We start from the raw sequence: 20557 nt of genomic DNA on the forward strand, positions 1-20557 counted from the left end.
AAAGAAAAATGCCTAAGTAACTCAGTCTTGGCCTTACCGCATGTCAAAGAACGGTGACTGAGAAAGACCAGGAAAAGCATCCATCATTCCAGCTGAGGGCAGGGACCCTGTAAAAGATTTTACACATTGAAAATCCTCCCAAATTCCTCAATGATACAACAATTCTGTTGTGAACCTAATAAGTTAAAAGTAAGACCATATGCAAGCACCTACCTGAGAGGAGAGCTCTCTGTGGCAGAGTGCACGACGAGTTCTCCCTTTACTGCCCTCCAAAATGGGCTTTATTCCACCCAAAGAGGAGCCATCCGACACTCCAGAAACCTTCCTGAAGAAACTGCTCTGAGTCCTGACTCTCCACCCCTTGTGGAAGACCTGTTGCAACAGAACAACACCATGTACGACATGATATAAACATCAGGCAATGCATAATACTACATACTGCCAAAATATTTTCTAAGCGAGTCCTCACTTTTTTCTGCATCAGAGTCCTGAGGATCAGTGGATGTCTGGTCCTTCAGCGATGAGGATGGTGCGGAAACTCCTACAAAATGTGTATTTTTAGAGCAACTTGCCACATCTATGAGACCAATTATAACAAACCAGAAGTAGTAGCTTCTAAACAGGCTCTTACCTTCACCTTCTTCCTGAGCCTGGAGGGCCTCACCCGCCTCTTGCTTGAGAGGAAAATTTTTCATCACACGATCCTTGGCCTCAGCTATTAAGAGAAGCACAAAAGTCATTCAACCTGCATGGACCTTTTACACGCCTAGTGTCCACAAATAATTTTCAAAGTTTTCAAAGGACAAAAGTCAAGTTAGTATACTTACTCTCTGGGCAGTAGTTCTGACCCCTGACAGTGCTGGTAACGAAAGGTCGGATCAGGCATGGGCCCGCCCTCTGCCCTTGGGGTGTCATCACAGCTTTCTTACTCAAGTCTATAGTGTCTTCCCAAAGAAGGCCTCCTAAAGTAAACAAATGAGAGAAAAAACCTTGTACACTGAATGCATTCAAGTTTCAAAACTTGAACAAAAATGGGCAAAGAGGGACTAAAAACCTGGAGGTAAGTTGAAACATGTCCTCTAGTTTGCTCTTTTTCCGGCCCCGCCGTTTCTTGGCCTGTTCCTCGCCTTCCACTGGTTTTGGATCCATTATGTTATCAATGTCAGGATGGGGTCCTGCACACAGAACTATAGGATTTATGTAACACATTTTCAATATTCAAAATATCAAATGCATTAAATATAATTAGGCAAACCAAATGAGAGTGATTAAGTCTTTAATGAAGGCTGATGCTGCTATGGGAATGAGAGACGCTAAGCAGAGGCTCCAAGAGTCAAAAGCTGGAATACAGGGTTTGACTTTATATTTCTTTAGTTACAAACTGAATCCTCAGCTCAATGACTACTCAATGAGACTAAACTATTAAGAATATCGAACCACTTCATGATGTAGATTTTTTGTGAAATGAAATACAACAGCTGCATTACGGTGTAACTAACCTTCATCAATGGTTCTCTCTATTGGCTGTCCATCTAGAGTAGTCTCTCCAGCCAGCTGGGCAAAGAATCTTTCTTCATCCGTGTGTGACACTTCCTTTGGCGCACCATGAAGCCTCCGATGCCTGGAATAATTCATAAATAAATATTTTTCACAACATCAAAGTGAATGCATTTTTTTTTTTTTGGGGGGGGGGGGTTCTAGGTAGTTACCGGGTCTGTAAGGTTTCCGCTTTCTCTTTTACTATCCTCCATCTCTTCTGCTCCTCCTTTCAGGCCGTCGCAGTCAGCAATCCCTTCAGTCCCCTCTGCTCCTGCATGCCTTTCAGCACCACCTTCCCTGTAAGGGCTCCAGGGTTCTCCATCTTGGTTTCACATTCATGGGCTCCCCACAGCCTATAAATACAGAGTAAAATGAATTAGCACATAGTGTTGAATCAAAATGGGCCAAAATGCCCTTTTGTTGTTGGTCATACACCGATGGATGAGTTGAAAAGAGAGCCGACCTTTTCCGTCCTCCCCGTCTCCGTCAATCTCCCTCAGATCCATTCCATCATGAACTCCTTCACAACACAGAGTGCCGAGACGGGAACGACGCTGCCGTCTCTTGTGCAGGGGAGACATGGAGATGCTCCGAAGCAGGGACATACCCGACTCTGTCAGCCACACACCCTCCAAGCGGTAGAACTGGGGTTCTGTAAAGTGATATTAGCCAATCAGATTGACCCATACATATAAAGTACCAGATGACAAGGCAAAGATTTTTTCTGGAAATAAATAAGAATGGGTTAAACCAACTAACCTGGCTCTTTGATCTTTATGGATGCCATAATGGCTGACTCTACTACTGTGAAAAAAGTCAAAGAGCAGGGAGAGAAAGCAATAGAAAAAGAAGTTATCAGTACAAACATGAATATCCTGTGTATCTATTTGACAACAATCTTCAAGTCTTCAGTTTTGTGTGTCATTCTGAGACTTACCCACAGGTTTTGGAACATATGGGGTGCAGAATGTGCATGCAAAGCCCTCATCAGAAGCTTGTTCCACCTCATCCTCTGTGTACAGACTTTCACAGACAGCATGGACCCATCTGCACACGCACACAGAAATATGTTGGTATGCATACTTTTCCTGACAAATCACACCCCAAATCAAAAGATGTTATGGAATAATTCATGATGCGAAAAAACATAAATAATCCATTCCCCCCTTGTCATCATTAGCTGCAGTTTCATGAATACCTAAGTCTGCCGTACGTGTGTGTGCGTGGTTCTAATGAGCAACACCCACCTATCGCAGTACTGACACTGCAGCAGCAGCTCCTCCTCCATGAAGTTCTCTCTGCACACAGGACAAGTGACGAGGCTGGCACAGGGGCCACAGTGGGTATAGTTGTTCTGCCACTCACAGTGGAACCCTGGTGAGTTGGAACCACACTGCACGCAGCATACACACCTGCACAGAGGTAGTGAAGCAAACTTTAATGACTATACAGCTTATATGAAAGATTGAAAAACCACAGATGCCAGGGAGAGGGGTGTAGCAAATTTTCTTTGCCTGAGGAAGCAAGAGGCAGCGGGTTGGGCCTGTGAATTGCTAATGCTGGGCTGAGGCATGACTGTTTTACATAATATGCAAATTGTAATGTTTTCATTTTCATTTGACCCCATTCAAAGCGCCGGGGTTGAACGAAGCTTTGTGCTCTCAAGAGTTTGACTTTTTATTTTTTTACCATTTGCACTTCCAACCACCCTTGGGAACATTGTGCAGGGGTGGGTCCAAGCAGTAGGTGTGATAGCTGACATCACAGTCATCACACAGCAGCAGTCGAGAGGGGTCTGAAGCCTTTCCGCATATCTCGCATACAATACATTCCAAACAGCGCCAGCCCTTCCGGAGCATCGTCTTTGTGATCTGTAGGAGATATCAGGTTTCATTTTTCTGAATTCAAAAAAAAATACACTGATGACAAGTGATGATCAATGTTTAACATGTACTTACTTTGCTATTCACACAGTAAGGATGGTAACACTGGGCACACTGAGCACAAGCCAATAACTGCCCCTCTGGACCTTTTCCAAAACTGCCACACACAACACACATATCCTGAAAAAGAGGGAACAAAGAAAAAGGGCCTATGAGTTTTGCATATGTGGTTTTTCAGCACAGGTAATGCCACTGGATAACATAAGATATCACTCTACAAACGGCGCTGTACCTGTAGCAGGACAAACTTATCAGTGTTTGAGAAAAGAACCACTGTGTTCTGCATGGTGTCATCTTCCTCCTCATCTTCCTCTTTACTAAGTCCAGTGTCTGCGGCGGTCATGCTTAGCTGTATAGAAAAGGATAGACGAATACAAACACAATGAGAAAATGTTAATAAAAAAAAAAAAAGAGTGATTTTAACCGACCGAGTAAAAAAGAAAGTGTAAAGTGTAACTGAAGTGCAGCTTACCAAGAATGCATCTATACAGGAGGCCATGGCTTTGAGGCGTGACCTTCCACCACGTCCTCTACCTCCACCACCACCTCGAGGTCTACGCTTCCCAGGAAAACTATTGCTTCGTCCCTAAAAGCCAAGGAAATTGCAATTTAGTGTCAATGGGTCAAAGTTAAGGTTATAATGTCAAACTGTACTCCCATAATTTCTCAACAATAAATACATATGGGACTTTACCTGCTTAACTCGTGAGCGTCCTGGGGATCCTCTACGTTTCACCTTTTCTCTGTCACTTCTGAGGGGTTCAAAGGGCAGTGAGTCATCAGTCTCAGTAAGCAGGTTATCCGTGTGAGAACGGCCAGCAGGAACAAGGTCAAGGTCCATGGAGAGCTGAGGATCAGGCTCCCCTGGAGAGCCCAAAAAACCACTACTGCTCTCATCTCCATGGCTCATGTTGGACATCTCATCTAGCAGCAATTCTGGCTTGACATCATGCTCCTGCAGTTCTTGCTTTATGTCCTCATTATGTCCATCTTTTAACAGGTCATCGTCCTCCTCTTCCTCATCATCCTCTTCAGACTGAGGTAGTGACCTCCCTTCCATGTCCACGGCAGAGAGGGCCTCCCGAGTATCCAATGATAAAGAAAGAGGAGAGGGGGACTGGGGACTGTGGCATGGATTTCTTTCCAGCTGGTTAGCCATGGGCAAATGTTCGGTTTTGTCCACAGGGACTGGTAAATTTGGTGGATCCTTACTTAATGTTTCTGCAGAAGACATGCCATCAGAGCCACTGTTTATCAACTCAGGCAATACTTTCTGCTCTGCTGAGGGAGTGGCCTCTTGTTTTTCCTCCTCTTTCTCCACCTCCATATTTTCCAGGCTCTGCTGTGACAGCAATGTCCCTTCTTCTAAAGGGTCGCTGGAATACAACTTTGCTTGGGATACATGGTTGACTGCATCTTCTGCTCTCTCCTCATCAGCAGGTAGACAAGAGGCCCCCTGTTCTGCTGTTGCGGGTTCTAGATTTGGGATTAAGGAATGTGTTTTTATTAATGTCAATACCTTCAAATCTATCATTAGTTAGGGCACAACATCATTCAATTACATCATTGCTTTGTGTTCATTTTTAAATAAGTATGTCAAAGTTTACCTTTAGACTCACTAGAAGCAGCAAGCTCCTCAGAAGCCAGTTCTTCAGATGCTGCCTTCAGGTCTTCTTGCATGATTTTTTCCCCAACAGCTGATGTCTTAACAAGTGCAGACTCCAACCCTGAAGTCAAAACAAGCCAAACACATAAGTAAAAAACCTTGATTTAAACAAGTAAAATTGTTTTAGTAGCCAAAAATATTGACGTTTAGATTTGTGCACTCTATTTCATGTCATGTACAAGTCAAACTTACCCAAGTCCATGGGTGACTCTCCGTCAGTTGTTTCTTCACCTGGGTCCAGCTCTGATTTGCCTCTCTTTCCTTGTGTATGTGTAGAGTCTGTGTGCTCTTCTGTCACCATGTCTGCATCTGTTTGGATTGTCATCTCCACCAAGTCCACATGTCCAACAGTCTCTTCAGACACCTCTCTGGTTTGTAACTCTGCATTATAAGGTTGAGTGACAGGCTGCTGCTGCTGATCCTCCTTGCAAAGCAGGCAAATGCACTTTGCTTCCGGATGTTCCCCTGGTAAAGAACACTCACTGTGCATCCACCTAAGACAATAAAAAATAAATTTGAATGACAGGTGTCCGTTTAGCTCAGTTGGAGGAGGATCCCCATGTAAAGAGGCTAAAGTCCTCATCCCACTGGCGGTAGGTCGCAGTCCCAACATTATTTGTTGTAGGTCATTCTCCACTCTCTCCCCTCACTCTCTCAAGCTGTCCTTTCTAATAAAAGGCATAAAAGCCAAAAAAGTCATCTTTAAAAAAATTTAATTGCAAGGTATGTAATAAGCCCACACATAATAGTTATCTCCAATAAAAAAACATTGGCTCTTGTACATTAAACTAACCTGTGGCAAATGCTGCAGCACTGCAGAGTGACAGATGGGTTGGCAGCTTTGCTGCACACGCCGCACATAGTGCTGCGGTGACGTTGGCAGCCCTCACACACGGCATAATTGTCATACCACTGGGCCGAACCTGGCAGCACTAGTCCACGAGCACCACACTCCGTACATACACGACATCTCTGAAAATGTTATAAAAAGGTTATGTATATATCATTTCAAAGTTACAAATGTAAGAGTACAAGATAAAAGTGCATTTTCAAATATCTAACTACATATATTTTTTTTACAAGAAGATTCTGCCTGAAAAAAATATTATAAAGTAAGTGAGCCAGCTTTTGCAGTAAGTTACTTGTGGGAAAGTAATCTCTTTGTTCTGGCATGTGTGAAAAAGGTGACTTACTCTGCATTTCCATAGGTCAGAGGGAAGACAATCCATGGCCGGCTGGAGACAGAAGGTGTGATAGCCCTTATCACAGGCATCGCAAACCAACATTTTGGAGTCTTCCCCTGGTTGCCTAAAAATATGAAAAATCAAGACATTCAAAAATCAGTACAGTTTCTATTCAAAAGTGACAACCTTTACATAGAAAAAGAATGTGAACAGAAATTTTACAATATCTGAATACAAAAAGAGCAATATCTGAAATGCTCCAAAGGGACCTAGTTCCACTCAGGAGGAAGTACACACCTGCAAGTCTGGCACACTTTACACTCTGGGCACTGCCATCCTGCCCGTTGGATGGGCGTGGCACCAATCTCCAGACAGGCAGCATGATAATGTAGGCCACATCCCGTACAGAACAGCAAGTCTGTGAGCTCTCCTGCAGAATCACACACTGAACACCAAGACTCTTCACCTGCTGTACAAAAAAATGAAATAATTTTTTTTTTTTTTTTAAAAAGGATCTACTTTTTTGGTTCATCTTATTTCCACATATAAAACTATGATGAACTTCCACAGGGCTGGATGATATTTACTGAGCCCTTTTTACAGATGTCCTGGTTTTGCTAGAAAAAGTCAGCAATCAAATTCAGACTGACCACCAGACAATTTTTATTTTTTCAAATGAGCAGGAAACTGACATTTTGTGGTTTAAAAGTTAGTTACTCTTCATCGCACAAGCCTTTGCTGTGATCATGTCCTCGGTGTAACAAAAAACTGACAGAAATGTTCAACTCTCTTACCCAACTCCTCTGCCTTATCTATGTGCTCTGGACAGAGGAGGACCAACTGCTTCATGGATTGGAAGGATCCACTGGCTGCCGAGCAGGGGAAGTGGTAGAACCGTGAGCAGCCCTCAGCATGGCATCGAATGGTTGCACCCAGTCTTTTGCAGTATTCGCAGAGCTGAAATAAACCAATGATGATGAGTAGGGGAAAATGTTTGTTGATTCCTAGATTTTTTAACTTATACCATCAAATCTAGATACATAAACGATGAACTTACCCGCTGTGTCCCTGAGATAACGGCCTTATCCACATTCTCCAGCTCCTCATTCTCCAGCCGCTTTACTCCCTCCGACCAAGCCGCACACCAGTGATGAACCCAACAACCCCCTGTTCATTGTAAAGCCAAATTTCAGTTGAATTTCTGTCCATTAACAATTGTAAAACAGCTCCATATCTACAAAAAACTGTTTACCAATAAGATATAATGATACAATGTGCCTGACCTGAGTCATCAAAAAGTGCTGCCAAACTGGGGGAGTGGGAAAATCCAATGGAAGACAGGTCATCGTTCCCAGGCTGTGGCAGTGGGGAAGGTGATGGCTTGAGGGTTTGCTGCTCAGAAAATGGCCCAAAATGCCTCAGTTCCCTCTGTCCATGCAGGCTCCGCTCCACACAGTTGCAAAGCACACATGCTCGGATGTTTTCTCTGGGACAAATCAAAAAATGACCAAAAACTCAGAGGTTTAGTTTTTTTGCAAGGGCAGCTTCTTGCCATGAAGACAACAACACAGTGCACAATAGGATTTACTCTCTGAATGAAAACTTACATAGGTGGACTAGCAGAGGCTGCCGTAGCACCTGACATGTCCTCAGCAGCAGGAGGGGCTTTGGGCTCCTCTTCCGAGGAGACAGGCTGCTTTGAAGGAGCATTGTCATCAGCTGATAAACAAAGGAAGAAACCCTCAGTTCAAGGCAAACACTGTATAAATCAATGAAGATCCCATTTTAACAAACCCAATGATACAAACGTTTAATATTAATTTTCCCCCTCTTTGTGATTATCCCTTTTACATTTCATGAAAAAAATTATTTTGTGGTAAAATGGAAAATATGTTCTGTTCTCAACCATGCAAATTTATCTTAAAGACCAGGGGGACACCATGATATTATTCACTTCTCTGCAGAGAAGTATACATTGATTATACATGAAGCTGGGACAATAGGACATTTTAAATTGGGTATAATACCTGTTGGTTCAGAGTCATTCTCCTCGCAGTTTGATTTCTGCTCGTCCATACCCCGCACTGATTTTGACCTCCTTGACAGAGATCTAAAAATGTACAACATCAAAAGGATCAGTTTTCTAATTAAAACCAGGACATTTCTTTTAAACTAAGTTACTCAACTGACTGGTTAATGCATAATAATTATATGAAAACAAATATCACATGCATTACAACCCAGCTGCATCTTTAAAAAATGTGTCACATTTAAAAGAAGGTCCCTGTTTCTAAAAAGGGAAAAAGCATTGCTCATAACAAAATATGTTTATCATAAGAAAAAGAAGAATCCTTGCAGTAAGTCTTTCCTTGTAGCCACACACATAAACATCAGCTTCCCTCCTCAGTAAACAGCTATTTATACATAGAGACGTGTGATCAATTGTGAGGGGGAAATAAACAGCTGTCCTGTCCTCACTTTGACGATCTAAATGTAAACTGCATCATCGCCTGCACTAATGCGGTCGAGCTTTCTCTCAAACTCATGAAAGACGCGTAAGGGTTACAGAAGACGAATCAGTCAGCAACCGCCACAGCAATTCAAGCTGATATTTACCAAGCAATGCATAGTCCAAATGGGGGTAACTGCCGCGTAAAAAAAGAGAAAATATCACAACTAAAATGATGTTTTCGTTAATAAAACAACCATAAATCGGGATACACAAAGAAAACACAACTTCCGTATGTAGAACTTCCTGTTGCAACGGGACTCCTCTCGTGCAGAAACTTCGTCGCTCGTATCATAGTTCCGCTTTAAGATTTACGCCATTAAACAGAAATATTGTAAAACAAACAAAGCAGGACAGGAAGGGTTCAACTGTTTTTACGTCCACAAACACATTGATATAGTATTGTCGTGTTTTGTAGCGTTTAAATATTAGACACGATGATGCTTGTAATGTGGTTGTTGGGTCACAAACCTCATGGTACATTTGACTTTTAGCACAAAACTGCAACACTTATATATATCACCGTGTGCATACAAACAATACGAAGGAAGTGTGTTTGATGTGATGTTGCTGATGACAATATACAACAAACTGTTGGTTTAAATTACAGGCCCAGCTAAGTGTTAAACTGTGCAATAGTAACGAATTGAAAGCGGTGCCATCTTGCCTAGAAAAACTATATTACAAACACACATTTCGATCTTCCCTGTCCTTATTCTCGTGGAGTCAGTACATACAGATGGCAGGTGACGAGTGCGCCTCTCTGCTGTTATGAGTGCATTTAATAGTAGATACATTGCAACTCACACTCAAGTGTTGCGTATTATCTTATCAAACCAAAGTCACTGGATGTTTTCAAACCATGGTGGGGTGTTTGTCCCCTAGTCCAGGTTGAAGAGAATAGATGAAACTAAAACCGAGAAAAGAAAGTAAATTACACCTGCACAGCCTACCTTTAACGCACTGCATAAAAAAAGGCTGTTCAATAAAACGCCATCAAATACTGTAAACGACGGAATTGAGCTGATGAGCGAATGACTTATGAGTGTAACGATGATCTTTGAATAAAACAAGACTTAACTTGCACTCTCTTGTTCACAAACTAACATTAAATCCAAGTGCCAAAACTGTACGTGGTGTTTCATCACAACAAATAAGAAAGATACAGAGCCACTTCTCTAAAAATTGAGTTGATAATGAATGTCCTGATCAAGAGTGATGACATGATGGCTCAGTTTACGTCTCAACATCCCGGCTAGCTAAGTTAACGTGTAAAGTGTTAAAATGAACTTCCACTGAAAACGACTTTGTTTGCTTTTACATCTTTAGGTCAACTATAACAACAGGAGCTGGTAGTTTCAGGGCCACCGTGAGATTTTATAGTTGAAGTGTTGCAGAGCTAAGCAGTATTCCTCAATGTAAACATCGACTTCAAAGGGAAGGTTCTGTCCAGCAATTAGCCTTCCCCATGTCGATAGCGACGGACTGAAACATAAAAGCTAACAACTACGTATGGTGACGTAGCAGCAAAGTGTCCCGAAGGTGGGAAAACTACGAGAAATGTGCCTGGTCTCATACACAGCGACTTGTGCTTTAAACAATATCAACACACTACCTTGAGAACAATGCATTGTTAACAGCCAAAGTGGAACATTTTCCAACCCAAGTTAGCATCCAGGTATCAAGGCTAGTTCTCCAGCAATTAGACATCCCCATCGGGTTAAAGCTAACTGCTAAATGTTACCGAAAGCAGAGCTAACATTACCCGGTCTAAGGTCAGTGTTTGTGTGTCTTTAAGTGTTTCTGTTGCAGTAAGTTCAAAGAGTAAATAAAGGTTGCAGCTCACCTCAAAAAAGCACTAACGTCTCCTCATACATCAGCAAAATCCAAATAGCCACACAGCCTCCCGAAATGCTGCTGGTCGCTTCATTTTCTGTAGCGGACTATCGCTGCGGCTCGCCGGCTGGAGGGAGAGTGGGGGAAGTGCACGTCGGCGGAAGGCAAGGCTGCTAGCTAGCTCTTAAACAAGATGGATAATAATGCCATGGTTAGCAAGCGAACCACCAAACTGAGGCTGTGTCAAGTGATCGTAAGCTGTCGGGGGATTTCTAGGCTCCAAGACAAGTCTTCAACAAGCCCCGAAAAGGGATCCTTGGGTTCATGAAGTGAATCTATTGACTGCCTCTATCGTCTGCCTGCTTTTGCTTGTGGGTTTAGCTGAACGGCTAATAACCTCACAGTTGTTAGCTTCTGCTCTGTTCTGGAATCTAACTCGGGAGGACGACAAATCTGCTGCAAGTTTGCACGTAACAGATTACTCGAAAATTACACCCCCGAACTTTGTTATGAAGCCATTAAACACATTTGACATTTCACCTAAAAGTCGACTGCAAATGTTTATTTTACCTACAATTGCAGCTCAACTTTGCATTGGTACCCTTGTGTGGGTCAATAGCATCTCACTTCGTTGAACTGCGTTGTGGTCTGTACACGGCTGTTCGCCAAGCAGCTAGCCACTGCTAATAACAACTACGTCAAAAATGATTAATGCAAAATAAAAGGCTAAATGTGTTTCTGACAGGAGACCACTTGAGAGTGTAAACATTTAAACGACACGATTTTGCGAGGTTGACCCAATAATGACCCAGCTCGACTTTTAATCCGGGGAGAGGACGAATGAAATAGGCTATTACAGTTATTAGGTCTTTAGATTTTCGGATTCATGGAAGCCATTTTCATTTGATTGTTATGATTGCAGGACCAACGCTGCTCCGACATGCATGTGGATCATTGCACTTGCTTTAAAGAATTGTCAGTCCGAGCAAATGGAAGTTCGAGTAGAGCCACATACATGCAATACACTTGTTTTGAAATAAACTTAAATATGTATTGTGCACTTTCCAATACTGTTTCCTTTTCTTCGACTGTTTCTATGTTGCTGTGCATTGCGCAGTTATTTCTAAATGAAGATACTGAATTTCTGTAATCCGACATGGTAAGACATAAATATGTGTCTTCCATACAAAAATATTCAGCGTCACTTTTGCTCATCGTAAGATGGTTAATTGTAGAGCGTGGCTATTCGTGTCAATATTGTGTTGCCCAGTTATCCAGGCATATGTGATCGCTTTCTAAACATGCGTAGTAGGTCTACAACTCATTTTCAGCGACATGGGCGTGACTTCTCTCGAATAAACAATTGCGAAAACAAAGGACTTCACAATAATTCACAGAATAAAAGACAGTGACATGATGTAGCCATTCAGAAGATTCAGAGACAACCCACATCTTTGATAATGATAGTTAAGTTCAGAGAAAATATAAAAAAAACTGTATGCAGGTCATATGGGCTAAAATCTGGTCTGCTCTCCGGCCAATGTAAGATTAAGAACAATCAGAATAGAAACTGTGAATGAATGTGTGAACACATGCGATAAGGGGCGGGGTTTGAATGAGGGCCTTATTTATCTTGCCACCATATTTTTTAGACTTACTCAATGGACGACTCAAGCAGGCTCTATGAGAACTGTTCAATTCCCTTAATATTAGCTTTTAGTTTAAACCTTTCATTTGGCATTTCATATGTACAAATACAAACTCTCACTTTTCAAGCTGTTTCACAAAAGGGAATCTCAGAAAAAATAAAACTACTCCACTTCTGATCTGTAGAGAACTAGTAGTCCATTCTCACAAATCTGTTGCTTGAACCTTAAACCATGTCATCCTTTTATTTGTCAAACTGTAAACAAATACTGTGGCAGTACAGGCTGTAAAGTTTGAATGTCATTGAAATGATCCTGTGTACTTATGGTTTGGTAACCAATCCGTCCTATTATGAGAAGGTCAGGTTTACTCCACACCATACTTTGTATTTTCTGACATGCCCTAAAGCAAAACTCTGAACTGTTCTGAGTAAGAAGCTTACTTTAACTATAACTCAACTCATATAAGGAGCATAAAGGTAATGTCAGCCGACCTTGCATTGTTAAACCTCCGTGGTTATACATATCTGCAGAATGTGCACCCCGGGGCTCAGATGAGACGTCTGAAAGAGATAAGTTAGAGGAATCTCATCGAGGTAAAACAAAAATGGTGGGGTGCTTATATTCAAAGAAACTAAATTACAAACTGTTAACAAACTTTCTAAGGTTATGATTTTGTAGGTCATGATAAAATCTAAATGTCCTACAGAACTGACTCATACTGTCACATGATTTAATCTATCTATCACACAGGTGTAAAGACCAACATAAATGTTCACAATTGTCATGAGGTATTTGTGCACACCAAATTTTCGATTTACTTTACAACTCCTGACTAAACCAGTCCTTAAATCATGACCTTCTGACCTTGAATGATAACCGAAGATAATGTAAGAATTAAAGTGGCTTTATATTTTAGAGACATAAAGTTTAATGAAGATGCATCTTAGTCTCATAAAATATTGCCATATAAAATGTATAGCCTAGATTGACACTGGTCTGTTCTATAAACTAACAAAGTAACAGACGGCTCACATGCTGCAGGGCTCCAACATGCAAAACAATTAAATTCACCAAGGTTCTGACATTTAGAGCAGGCCTGCCTTCTGTGGTTTGGTTGTGAATGTTTCTCGTTCTCTGTACTGGTCTGTATTTTTTAAACAGAATTCAATTATAAAACAAGTATAGTCGTGTATATTGTTTGTGTATTTGTCCGGCTTGTTTGTGCAGTGTGTAGGTTTTCATTTTGAAAATAGGTTGTTACTGGTCCCACTGACAGGATTAGTTAACTCCCCATTCAGCTTTAGCAAGATTGGATTAGTTTTTTTTTTTGGGAAGGGGGGGATGACTGGATGAAAGACAGAGACTGATTGGCTGATGGATGTAAATAGAGGGTGGTATTAGGACAATAAGTATCTCCTATTGGCTAGTCAGCAGCACGGTTGCTCTCCCATCTGCCTCCTGCATCTTAAGGATAATCCCCTACAATACCTCCACAGATGTTTACAACAGAACATAAACACTTTGGGCTACTTTTATAAGGTGAAATTTGGTCTGTTTGTGGTTTGTTTTCTGAACATTGTGTGTGTTTTGACGTCATAGCTCTTATGACACAACTTGAGGTGCTAAATTTGAATATTTTCCATATAAGTACAATTGTAAAATGCATTCCTTGTCAAAATTACCATTGAAAAATATGTAATTGCACATGGATAGGGTCTTATAATAACCTCATTAAAGATGAAATCTGAGTTTATATTTACATGTTATTACCTTTTGTAGTTGTCCACTATACAAAGGCATTTTAGAAAATTAATTCACAGGCACAACATGAGTTCTTCCACAAGGGGGTGTATAACCCTGTTCTGTGTTTCATGCATACAGGTTTATATGCTACAGCAAACCTTTAAGAGATTCAAATTTTAAATATATTTTAATACAACAGATAAACTTCACTGTTAACATGTCACATAATTTATAATACACTCAGAACGACATAGATTGGATACAATGAAACAGTATGTTGTGTAGACAATGAACTAATACCTGTGACTTAAAATGTATCAATAGATGAAAAATGTCTCCTTCTATATTTAACAAATGTTATCATACCCTTTGAGGAGAAATCTGATAAAGTCTGAGGCTGAGACTAAGCCGGTCAGCCAAGGTAGTGGCACAGTGTGGGGAATATCAAGCATGTCTAGGTTTTTCATTAACCTGTCCGCCTCTTAAATGAGATTTCCAGTGGCCTTAAACAATGCAACGTACATAATACTCAACTAGAATCCCATAATACTCTTTTTGGTGTACATCTACAAAACAAAGAAAATGTACAAACAAACTAGCTTAACAGTCAAGATCTGCTCTGGTGCTGAAGAAAAGGACGAGTGTTCCTTGTTAAAATCACACTTTAAATTGTTTTATTACATGAGGGCAATGCAATACATGTAGTGGAATTATGAAAATAAAATGAAACAGTTATATATTATGATTCAGATAGTACAAAAATAAAGATTCTGTTGTTGTGGAAACATTCAATTCTAACCCAGTAGAATAAAACTGTCCACATATATAACTGAAATAATTAAAAGAAATATCATGCTGTACATATTGACTATGTAGCAATTTTAAATGAGTACTTTACATCATTCTACTCAGACAGTTTCCTCAACTGACTTACATCAGTTTTAATGTGTAAGTCAGTAGGACATATTACATTGCAAACAATGGTGAAAAAACAAGTAAGCCTCCACTGTTCTTTGGATTTATTGAAGAAAAGAACATGAAGTGTCAGTGTAAGTGTATCAGAGTAGTAACATTTATTAGTGCAACATGTAGATCTAAAGTTATAGACTTTAAGGATGAAATACATCTAAAAAGATGCATCCAAAGGCATACAGTAATCTAGCATACCAGTGCACATGTGTCTGTCTTTGCAAAGAGTGCTTCTCTTTTATTTGCATCCTTAGAGGTTCACTCATATTGTCTCTCTTGTTAAGAATGCCATTATGGATACCTGTTTTGTCCTTTGTGTCCAAAGTGCTACAATGCAATAGAGTCTTGGTGTAATCTGCTTCATTGTCTGTGCTCTGCTGTTGTTGTATTGTCTCCCCCCAGAGGAGCCAGTTGAATGAAGAGAGGAGTCGCACAGACCCAAATGCCCAGTGAGCAAGTCTGTGGTCCTCCATCAGTGCATAACTGGATGCCAGCACTCCATCAACAAACACAGTCCCAGCTTCTGTCAAGGGTGCATACACTCCCACACTCTCCACTACTGACACTGAGACGATTCGAGATGGACGTACTTGACCCTCGGCTGTGTGGATGAGAACACAGCCTCCTATTTTGGCTCTGCTTGCAAACTGAGCCTGGTACTCATTCCTGTCCAGTCTGCAGTGGCTGTTTAAAAAGACCAAATGGTGAGGAGTGAGTGTCAGTCTATGGCCATCTTCTGTCTCCAGAGACAGAAAAGTGGACCAGCTTTCATGGTCCCGGTGCAGAAACAAGAGGACTGGACTAAACACGACTTGGCCCATCCCAGACAAGGCCATGACTTTGTCCCCAGGAGCCACTGAAAACAGGCTCTTTTGCACTCCACCAGCGATGGTCACCTGGGCCCAGCCAGGGAAACAGCCACCCTTCTCCACAGCTACGGAGTGATCTACAGGAAGAGTAGAATAAGAAAAAGAAGACAAAAGACAAGCAAAAACCGATTGCATGAGCTGTTTATGAATTATACTTTTGAATTAGTGCCTTTTTTGTTTACTTCTGAATTAGTGCACTGACTAATTAACCAATATCTGATATTGTATTTTAGTTAGTTCCAGAGTATCAATATAAAAATAATCTGAAAACTACTTCACCCTCCACTTCATTAGTCTCATCTCACAAATTCAATAGTGAGGTTGCCAAAGCTCCCTTCGTTCACTTACCAGCTTTTACTGAGCAGTGGATGTGATATTTAGACTCATAGTGCACCCAGTCAAAGCCAGCCTCCACAGCCAGCTGTGCCAGAAGACCGTATTTCTCTGTCTCTCTGTCATCTGTGGTTATATCCACCGCCCGGCCTTCATAGTGCAGAGACCCAGTGGGGTGGTGACCGTCCTCGTCCCAGGCCTCTGTCACACGCAGGTGCACCCCAGGCCACTGGTTCATCACTGCTATAGCCAGCCTATTCAAACAGTCCTTACATCGCTGGAAAGAGAACAAAACAGAGGGAAGGGGTTCAGTACCAGACACTAATTACTCATGAATCACACATTATGGAGGAGACCGGTTTATCACATTTTTATTGCTTTTGGCACATGCTTAAGTCATTAATTAGAAATACAAAGGAGCAGTACAGAACCCCAATGGTCTGTTAAGGTAATTTACAGTCTACTGACTACTAGCAGTCCATAATATCTTTCAAAGTACATATGTGGATAACATATTTTGAACCAAATTTAAACTTATACTTACATGACTTACATATTTTTTTGTCATAAACTTCTTTTAAAAACAAATATCAGGGAATTTATCATCATATTTTTTTTACTATAATGACAGGCATCAATTTTAAAAATGTACTTTGTCAGGCTGAAGTGTATTCTTTTTATTAAACTGCCTTGTTTTTTCATCCCTTTTATCCTTTCATTTCCTTGAATCATATACCATTGTATAGAATATTAAGGCTGACATTTAGAATAAAAGCAAATATGCATATACTTGGATATATTAGATCATATCTGAAAAAAACACGTGTACAAGACAATCTAAAGTATGTTGGTCAGAGTTAGCTCCTATAACTGATATCTATGATACTTTAGTTTATAAGCATCAAAGGCAACATGAAAATGGAATAAACAAGGCTTTCAAATCAAGATAAACGTAAAGTCATGCCAGATTTCCACTCAAGTATAAGTGACACTTGTGGTCATTTATTAACAGGGGGCATTGCACATTCTAAGTGTACCGCAGGTATGTAGAGTATGAGCGCTGACTGTACACCTCAATGCACAAGCTTACTTAAGAGCAACTCGAGGGAAAATTGTTTCAGTGTTTCAACCGTCTCTGTCTCTGTCTCTGTCTAACCAGGTTTATTTGGCTGGCATTACCACACAATACCCCCTCTACTCTGCTTAAATGCCATCCCAACCTTGCTCAGACAATCAAGGCACAAGAACAAAGCTACTGTAGCCAGTTTGGCACATTCCTTGGCCTTTTCGACAGGGTGACAGAATAATCAAGGCCATTCTCTGTCTTTCCAGTTTGTTCCAGGCATGAGTGTCTCTGTTTCACCCCTGAGACATTTGATCAGAAATGTGCACAGTGACTTTTAACAGCCCCGTGGGCTGTGATGTTATGGTGTCAGCATTGTCACAAAATAACAGGCTGGAAAAATTAAGACGTCAGCAACGAGGTGATACACTCATTGTCATCCCCTGTATGTGTATTCTCTTTTGACACATGCTTTGACGGGTCTTGTGAGCTAAAATTGATGTAATGAAGCTTATTTTGCAGCTGAATTGACAAAAAAGTGGGCTGGGAAAGAAAGTAATGAGGGATGGAAGTTGGGTGAGGAGAAAGCGGAGGGTCGAGGTTGGGACCAAAGACGGAGGGCAGAGGGGAAGAATTTATGGGCACGGACTTGGGAATGTGACAGCAAGAGTGAGAAAGCGAGAGGGACAGAAAACAAACTGGGCAATTTTTTTTTCTAGCAATGCCATTGAAGAGAGGCGTTTCATTGTCAGAACTACAATAGTCGCTTTTCCAACGGTGCCATTACTTCAGCAGGCGGGAATTTTGTATAGGCGACCCCCACGAGTCTCCAAATGACACACAAAGAGTGTCTTTCACATCTGGGCAAAATGAGGGGCACATGCACACGTACACACACTCAAACTGGGCATCAGCACGGGAACACATGTGCAACCGCAGATCTGGAATCGTGTACAATCACTCGGGAGGAGGAAGGGACACAGATTCATATCCTCAACAATCACAGAAAGCCGCAGCTTCCGATGAAGTCTGACAGCTCACATTCAGCACATGTTAAGTCAAAAAGCTGTCCTTTGCTCTGCCCAGTTCTTAAATATTCTGAGCCAGTGATTATCTCTCTAGGTATGAGATAACAATTTGGATACCTATTCCTGGTAAACATTAAGAATCTTAGGTTCAAAGGCCATACCTGGCTATGTCTCCTGGCAGGCTCAGTAAGAACTCGTCACAGGGTATAGTTTTATTTGCAGTAACAAAGACTTTGGTTAACGATTAAAAGGAAGTGTTCCAGAAGGGGAGCACATTCTCTTACGGGCTAGTGTTGAATTACATCCTGATCTTCTTATCTTAAGAAAAAGGGAGGGGAAGTTTAGTCAAAACTTACACACTCTGTGTTGAACACTTGTTTGAGTGTAAGGGCCCTGGTAAGGGCAGGTAGTGTAGAGTACAGGGACAACAATGAATGAGGTAATATGAGTTGATTTGGAGGTGCCATGCTTGGTGGCAGGGTATGAGCTGTAAACTGTGGTCTGCCCACTTCACGTGAAATGTAGTAAATCAATTGGCCAAAAGAACAATTGGCATGTAACAGCCCAAACAAGTCAGAGCATCTTTCCATCAATCTGCAGCTCACTCTTCCTGCCCTGTTTGACATTTTTACAGTAGTAAAAAAAAAAGAAGTCAAGAAACTAGTGATCCCATTCAACAAAACCCAGACCACATGCCCCTCTCACCTTGGTCATGAAGCGATCTGCATTGGTGTTCTCCTCATCCTTGAACACAATGTCTGGATTATAGTTGCACACCAGCTCATTGAAGCGCTCCGAGTTGCGTGTGATCTTGCCCTCTGCTCTCCCGCTGGCACCCAGGTTGTTTTCAGAGAAGTTGGGGAAGAACTGCTTGTAGTGCATAGCCGTGAGCTTCCTGGATCTGGGCCGGATGCCATACCCTGGACCTGGTCCGCATCCCTGGACCAGCCATATGCAGGTCCACACAGCGAGCAGGCCAAGCTGTGCCAGGCGGGCCCACCAGGACTGCTTCATCGGGTGGTAGGGAGGGGTTGGGCTCCCAGGGGTTCAGTGGCTCAGGGTGCCTGGAGGAACACCAAAGGTTCAGGTTTGAGAAAGAAGCACATGAAAGAGGTCAAAGGTTAGCTCATTCCATTTCGTATTAGATAAAGATGTAGGAAACACTTGAAGATGTTGAGAAATGAAGGTTCCCATTTTAACTGTATTTACTCTTGAATGAGAAAAAAAAAGTTAAAGAAGATTAATGAAAACGAGTAAGTGATGTTTTGATGATTGCTCAAGAAAAACATTTGCACAATTGATGATATGATCAGCTAAAAATGCTTTGATTTGCTATAAAAATGACAGTTAGTCTAGGTTTTTAAGGTTTTTGTTCAGAGATTTAGCCGAATTAGCAGCCTCGACGTCTCCTGTAGAGTAAGATTCATCTTCTCGCCACCTTAGCAGGTACTTGCCTTGACGCAGGTGTTTTTCGTGGCTGTCTACCTACTTACCGCGTCTCTCCTCACGCATTTCCTTGAACGACACACACCAAAGGCTCCCTGCAGTTCATACGGACGCTGCTGTGGCGCTCTCATCCTCTTTGTCCATCCACTAATGGCTCTCTTGTTTTTTTCCTTCTCTTCTCCTTCTTCCACCGTCTTCTGTCGCGTTTCAGCGCTCCTGGCCACCTTGCACCAGCCATTGGGTCTTATTAGCGTCCGGACAAGATTGCCCTCCCTTCCTCTGCGCGCTCCCACTGCGACAGCACACGCCTCCAATTCAACCTGACAAAGGACATATGATTAGCCTACTATGTTAACACAATGACCCCCCTCCACCCTCCCACCCCAATCCTTACACCACCCTCAATATTAAAGAGCAATAAAACCACTGATAGTTTTAGCAACTTTTTCATTGCAAACCCCAAAGTTAATGAGTGATACTTTGGCAAGGCATCCTACATTGTGTGGAACGTCGGAGTCACATGGCTGCACTGAAAAACTATGTGAAATAGAAAAGAACTGTATCTATGTATGAACATGCCCTTGCTGCTGTGTGCTCATTCCACTCACCAAAGTGGACAGTCAACTAAAATGACTAATTACAAATGCCATAAATAGAAGAGTTGAAGGTGAGGGTCTTCGAGGGAACACATCATCCAGCCTTGAACCCCTCTGACTATGACTTACAGTGCTGTCTTCCTGTGTTTTAGGAGCCAGCCTGACCCCCCCTGAACCCTTTGCA

General features: G+C 41.7%; 2 protein-coding genes across 2 annotated transcripts in view; both read right to left on the bottom strand.

Annotated features, from left to right (window-relative positions):
• The window catches only part of kmt2d (lysine (K)-specific methyltransferase 2D), a 31586-nt gene extending 20019 nt beyond the window's left edge, over nt 1-11567 (bottom strand). Inside the window, 35 exon segments of the mRNA XM_034695302.1 lie at nt 38-107; nt 214-240; nt 243-333; nt 335-374; nt 466-541; nt 632-715; nt 828-941; nt 944-962; nt 1055-1068; nt 1071-1175; nt 1500-1568; nt 1571-1621; nt 1710-1739; nt 1742-1846; nt 1849-1881; nt 1997-2191; nt 2299-2340; nt 2477-2586; nt 2787-2951; nt 3229-3410; nt 3498-3602; nt 3715-3831; nt 3955-4068; nt 4177-4958; nt 5090-5209; nt 5341-5642; nt 5942-6120; nt 6342-6456; nt 6630-6801; nt 7127-7289; nt 7390-7499; nt 7616-7818; nt 7940-8051; nt 8360-8442; nt 10688-11567. Coding sequence (XP_034551193.1) covers nt 38-107; nt 214-240; nt 243-333; nt 335-374; nt 466-541; nt 632-715; nt 828-941; nt 944-962; nt 1055-1068; nt 1071-1175; nt 1500-1568; nt 1571-1621; nt 1710-1739; nt 1742-1846; nt 1849-1881; nt 1997-2191; nt 2299-2340; nt 2477-2586; nt 2787-2951; nt 3229-3410; nt 3498-3602; nt 3715-3831; nt 3955-4068; nt 4177-4958; nt 5090-5209; nt 5341-5642; nt 5942-6120; nt 6342-6456; nt 6630-6801; nt 7127-7289; nt 7390-7499; nt 7616-7818; nt 7940-8051; nt 8360-8408 — 4265 coding nt within the window. The 5' untranslated portion in view covers nt 8409-8442; nt 10688-11567.
• A 3498-nt stretch (nt 11568-15065) lies between these two features.
• dhh (desert hedgehog signaling molecule) lies at nt 15066-20467 on the bottom strand. Its single transcript, XM_034695305.1, has 5 exons — nt 20386-20467; nt 19825-20097; nt 19037-19395; nt 16256-16517; nt 15066-15984 (listed from the first exon to the last, which is right to left on the bottom strand). The coding sequence occupies exons 3-5, from the start codon at nt 19343-19345 to the stop codon at nt 15179-15181; spliced, it is 1377 nt and encodes a 458-aa protein (XP_034551196.1). The 5' UTR covers nt 19346-19395; nt 19825-20097; nt 20386-20467; the 3' UTR covers nt 15066-15178.
• Nucleotides 20468-20557: the final 90 nt, after the last annotated feature.

This window comes from Notolabrus celidotus, chromosome 11 (genome assembly GCF_009762535.1).
Source record: "Notolabrus celidotus isolate fNotCel1 chromosome 11, fNotCel1.pri, whole genome shotgun sequence".
Lineage (NCBI taxonomy): Eukaryota > Metazoa > Chordata > Actinopteri > Labriformes > Labridae > Notolabrus > Notolabrus celidotus.

Coding starts and splice junctions, on each gene's coding strand:
- dhh (XM_034695305.1), bottom strand. CDS start 19,345: ATGAAGCAGTCCTGGTGGGCCCGCCTGGCACAGCTTGGCCTGCTCGCT. Junction 16,518..19,036: donor CAGATCGCTTCATGACCAAG/GTGAGAGGGGCA, acceptor TTCTCTTTCCAG/CGATGTAAGGACTGTTTGAA. Junction 15,985..16,255: donor CCACTGCTCAGTAAAAGCTG/GTAAGTGAACGA, acceptor CTCTTCCTGTAG/ATCACTCCGTAGCTGTGGAG.